This window comes from Arachis ipaensis, chromosome B03 (genome assembly GCF_000816755.2).
Source record: "Arachis ipaensis cultivar K30076 chromosome B03, Araip1.1, whole genome shotgun sequence".
Lineage (NCBI taxonomy): Eukaryota > Viridiplantae > Streptophyta > Magnoliopsida > Fabales > Fabaceae > Arachis > Arachis ipaensis.
The window spans coordinates 131,519,499-131,524,893 of NC_029787.2; the positions used below are offsets into that span (position 1 = coordinate 131,519,499).

Below are 5,395 nucleotides of genomic sequence, written 5' to 3' on the forward strand. Positions count from 1 at the left end.
AATTCTACAAATATTACACTTTATGCTAGCACTAAACTACGTTACATCTATAATGTATAATCTACAATATTATAAAAGTATAAGGCATTACATAAAATCGTTTAGATAAGTCAACAAATAATATTTCTTCACTTCTTCCCATTAACGTTTTAAAATATATACTTATTATAGAGACTTAAGAAAATTAGAAATACCCTGCGTCTTTAATGTGAAATCTACAATATAATAAAGTTAAAGGCAAACTCTTCAGTTAAAAATTACAACCCTTGACTAAAACTCAAATAAGACATATATGACCTCATAACCAAAGGAAATGTCATAAAGAAAATGGGTTAATGCAGAAGGATTAAGCTCCTCTAATTAAAGTGGTAAAATGAGAAAATAAGTATTCAATCACTATTAAATTTTAAAATATTAATATATGATAAAAATCATAAATTTAATATTAATTAATTCCTTTTTTTTAGTTTACCAATATCTTACTTTAAAACTTTTTCCCCCAAGAAAAACCCCCTCTAACCCAATATTGCAAAAGGCATTCCAGAAAAAAAATGGAAATAGAAACTGTTAGCTTGAAAGTTGAAACTGTGCAATCAAAGATTCTAATTACTCAACTCAAAGGGATTGGTTAAAAAACTCAGCTAAAAGTAGTTGCATTTCAACTAAACCATAGAATTCATGAGTTCGCAAAAAGAAGATTGGCAGATAAAGTTCCAAGAGATTGCAATTGAAATACCTGCAGATATTGAAATTTTGCTGTGGTGGATTCAATCATAGTTAATACATTTTTACATTTGCTATTTCTTCATCTTTAAATTCAATTGAGTGTTTGAATTACACACCAATTTAAGGGTATAATTATGGACTCTATTCATTTATTCAGGCCTCTGTACTCTAGTGAAAGCAGCAAATAGATGCAGGCCTCAACTTCTCCTTGCTCTTAGTGATTGCCAAGAACAGCATTCTATACACAACAATCATTACAAAAAAGATTCCAAGATCAACCCACTTAGAGTGTCCCATTTCCACGTGCCATGTCTTTATTAGAATCTCCCCACCACTAATGTTTATGTTATTCTTACCACCTCCATCTTGGCCCATCATAAATGTTAAGCCTTCAAATTCATTCTTGAATAATCCTTGGAGTCCATACTTTTGAAAAGACACATAATACAGAGGATATTTCCATAGGGGTTTTGGAAGATCATTTGGTAACCTATAGAATCCACCAACTAGGGTCATGATTCCTTGAATTCCACCAGAAATCAACATGCCTATAACATAGTTAGGGGAGACACTTCCCACAACAAGCATGAGGCTCTCAACCCACATAACTATGGCAAATAGCACTGATACAAAGTATACCAAGTGTTCTGGTCCTTTTTGGAATCCACAAAGGTAATAGGATATTAATCCCGGAACCAGAGTTACTAGTAGCATGTATGGAACAGCAGAAAATGTGTTCCCTATGAGAAATGCTGTAACATCATAGTGTCCATTCAATCTCTCTCTTTCAAATACCTAACACCACCCAAAGGAAAATTTCATGTCTATAATACACACAGAGTAAAGAAGAAAGTTACTCAATTGCAATGTAGTGAAACTAGGAGAAAGTTCCATTAACATTTAAATAAGGACCAAGAGACAAACAATTTACCTTGATTTCCTCTAGTAGCGGAGCAAATCCACCAACGAGTGTCATGAAAGACAAAAGACAACTTAAGAAAGCAAGCAGAGATCCTCTGGCCTGAAGCAAGTGCATGACAAAAACAGTATTACCACTCATTAACCTTGATTATTGAAAGCTACAATTAAGGGATATCTTATGGCTTTAATTTCCTGTGTTTACCTGAATAGATCCAACACCAAAGCCAATATCATAGTAGATAGAGCCCAAGCTTAGAGCTATTGCAATAAACACAATAAGGCGCAGCCAGTAATTGCTTAAGTCGCGGAAATAATGCAGTGCAGATCTTCTTATAAGAACAAGGCACTGAATCAGGAACGCAGCATGGTCCCTCTTCTTTTCTACTGCACCAAAATCCTAAAGTCATGAATGAAAAAAATTATTATTAGTCTTTTGAATCTGTGCGTGGGAAATTCTTCTTTTTGAGGAATTTGACATAAACCTCACACGTTGATTTATGTTTGCCACTTCTGTATAAACTTTGTTCTTAATCTGAGACAAGCTATAAGACTTCACAAGGATACTAACAGCTTTCTCTGCAGTTACTCTGCTACCAAAGCCTTCTTCAGCTTCCTGATGAAAGCAATCACAAAAATTCACAGTGTTCAAGTACATGTTTTTAAGCAGAAGAATTAACATGTTGCATCGAATTCACAAATTCTGCATACCTGTTCAAAATCTTTGTTTATGATCCTTAAGTAATGATCAGAAGGATTATGGAGTGTCGGACAAGGAAAACCATTCAAAGCAAAAAACTGCTTTACAAAACAAAAAATGTATTCATTGTTACAAAACAAAAAATGTGCTTCTTGGTAGAAGTTTTAGTTCCAAACCTGATTAGCATCAGAAGCAGGACCAAAATATACAGTTTCACCAGAAGACAGAAGACAAAGGTCATGGAAGAGTTCAAAAACTTCACTGCTAGGTTGATGAATTGATGCAACAACAGTCCTTTGAATGCCATCTTTCTGAACAAGGTTAGCAATTCTTCTCATGACATAATAGGAGGCTGCACTATCAAGTCCACTTGTTGGTTCATCAAGAAACAGGAGTCTTGGGCGTGTTAAGATCTCAATGCAAATGCTGAGTCTCCTTTTCTGTCCCCCACTGAGACCCTTAGAACTCCAGCCTCCAACCCTTGTGTGAATGGCGTTTTGCAGACCCATTTCCCTGAGAGTTACATCAGCTCTTTCCTTCTTCTCTGATACGGGCATGGAATCAGGAAATTGAAGCTGTGCCGAGTAGTATAAAGTTTCCCCAGCTGTTAAAGTTGACAGCAAAGCATCGTCTTGTGTTACATATCCCTAACATCACAACAAAACTCATTTCTTAAATGTTCCTCTATTTATTTTTTGTTTTTAAGGATTTAGAACTTTTGGACATATTTCTTACTGATATTCCATAAGCCAGTTCTTGTTTATGGCCATTTATTAGAATATTCCCTTTCTGCTTTATGTTTGAGCTCAATCTTCCTGAAAAAGAAAATTGCAAAAAATAAAGTAAAATCTCGTTTTAATTATTTAACTACTAAAATCAGTTACTAACATAGAATATACATCAAAATATAAAATATAATATGTATTAAAAATAAAATAAATTTCACATGTATTTGTACATAAATATATGGAGACTGATTTCGGTAGTTGATTTTAACATGCAAATAGTATTTTTGATTATCTTATTAGTCCTTCAAAAGACAAAAATCATTATCATGACAAAATTAAAGCCTCTCAAACAAGTAGTCAAATCAGTCCTTAAATTTTGTTCCGTTAATAAAAAAAGCCCTTATTTACATGCTTCTGGAGTCTAGAGCAACAATGATGACTGCATGTGGCAATGCATGATCACCTGATAAGGCATCAAGAAGTGTGGTTTTGCCACAGCCGGAAGGTCCCATTATAGCCAAAAGCCTCCCCGGTTGTGCATAGCCTGTAAGGCCCTGCAGAATTGGTAGTGTATTCTTTCCGTTTGGAACAGTCACCCACAAATTCTCCCATGTCACTGTCACTCCCTCCGTTTCTTCTCCTTGAATTCTTCGCATGATAACTAATTGGGTTAACTTTATGATTTCATCCTCGACGACTCAAGGTGACGTTTAATAGGTTTAAGTATAATAGTGGTGCGTGCATGCATGGTGTCTAAACACGTTGGATAATGATACGACATTGTCACATTGGCACGAGTTAATGCAACCGCACAACTATAAACAGAACCATAATTGACGTGCCATCCAATGGCTGCTACCGACACATTTAGATATTTAAGCCAATTCTAGTGTGTATTTTTTTTTTTTGGTGACTTAGTGTGTATTATATTAAAATTAAAAGCAACAAAATCATAATAAAATCTATATTACAATTATAAAAATAAGAAAAAATAGGTTTGATTTCGGTCAACGCATCCAATCTTATCTGCTATACTCTTAATTCGATCTATTACGAATCAAATTATTAACTCTATTCAAACAAATTGAATTGAATTAGATACCCACAAATAGAATTAGTATCACCAGTCCTAATATAAATGCCATTTAGTAAACATGAACATTGACATATTCTGACGACTATCGATCAACTAACATGTTCAAATTTTCTTTATATTTGAATAAATGACCATTTGTACCTATAAAAGATAATAACATTGACATATATACTCATAATAGATTGAAACTGATCTTGCACCCACAAAAGTTGCCCTCCAAATGACAAAAGTACCCTATTTTGGTTATGCACTTGCTTCGTTATTATCCAAACCTACGTGGCACCCCAACCCTCCAAAACCCCATCCATCTTTAATTCCATTTCTAATTTCAACCACCCATCCCTATTTCATGGCGGCAGCCTCCTCCTCCTCTGCCGCCACCGCCACTCTTCCGTCCTTTCGCACCTTTGCCTCATCCCCGCGCTTTTCTTTCCAACTCTCCCTCTTTTCCAAATCCTTCTATTGCTTTCCCAGCTTGTTATTGCATTTTCAATTTTTCGTAGCCACAGAATTTTAGTTATCATTGCTAGGAGAATCATTGGATTATATTAAATTGATGTCCAATTTCAACTTCAAGGGAACAAAAATTAAAATTACTTGTAAACCAAAAATAAAATAAAAAACAATGAATTCAATTCGACCATTGAAGTAAAACGACCTAACTTAAACAATGCCGCAACTGCAACCGCACAAAAAGAATCAAGAATCGAGCACAAACTTATCGCCAGATCCAAATGAACAAAAAAAATAGCCAGAGAAAGAGACCTGTGCAATTGAAGTTGCTCTTCTTCGATGATCTGCAACAAGGAGAAGGAAGGAAGCGAAGAATGAGAAAATGAAGTGATGACGGAATTGAATTGAAGAGCGAAGAATAGAGAACCTTCTCAGTGTAACTAATTATGGAAGCTTCTCGAGGGAGCCGTCAGGTCCGATCTCAGGGACGAACAACTGGTTTGAAGTCATTTCGAAAAAAATCTCATACTCCGTCGTCAGGTTTGTGATCTCCAAACAACAGCGACGCTTGTGGTTCGACGCCGGTTAAGAACGCAATTTTTGTGGGATTGAACCCAAATCGAAAAATAGCCTCTGATGGAGGCATGGCGTGGTATTCCCCATCTTCCATAGGTGTTTTGTGATTGTTTGGAGCTTCTCACTTTTGATGGAGGGTTTGGAAAAGAGGGAGAATTGGGAAGGAGAGCGCAGAGATGAGGCGAAGGTGCGAAGGGA

At 35.6% G+C, this 5,395-nt stretch overlaps 1 protein-coding gene across 2 annotated transcripts; it reads right to left on the minus strand.

The window, feature by feature from the left end:
• LOC107631524 (ABC transporter G family member 11-like) lies at window positions 728–3,815 on the minus strand. Of its 2 annotated transcripts, none has more exons than XM_016334990.2 (8): window positions 3,536–3,815; window positions 3,080–3,159; window positions 2,521–2,991; window positions 2,356–2,442; window positions 2,216–2,260; window positions 1,850–2,044; window positions 1,658–1,747; window positions 728–1,521 (listed from the first exon to the last, which is right to left on the minus strand). In XM_016334990.2, the coding sequence occupies exons 1-8, from the start codon at window positions 3,726–3,728 to the stop codon at window positions 895–897; spliced, it is 1,788 nt and encodes a 595-aa protein (XP_016190476.1). In that variant the 5' UTR covers window positions 3,729–3,815; the 3' UTR covers window positions 728–894. The 2 variants fall into 2 exon arrangements, with proteins under 2 accessions (XP_016190476.1, XP_016190475.1); XM_016334989.2 differs by having other exon boundaries at window positions 2,135–2,260; window positions 3,536–3,813.

Bases quoted from the DNA above. Each gene is read 5' to 3' on its own strand.
- LOC107631524 (XM_016334989.2), bottom strand. From the start codon at position 3,728: ATGCGAAGAATTCAAGGAGAAGAAACGGAGGGAGTGACAGTGACATGG. The intron at 2,443-2,520 runs GTTTGGAACTAA...TTTGTAAAGCAG, and splicing joins CTGCTTCTGATGCTAATCAG to TTTTTTGCTTTGAATGGTTT. The intron at 2,045-2,134 runs GTGAGGTTTATG...TCATGACTTTAG, and splicing joins TGGCAAACATAAATCAACGT to GATTTTGGTGCAGTAGAAAA.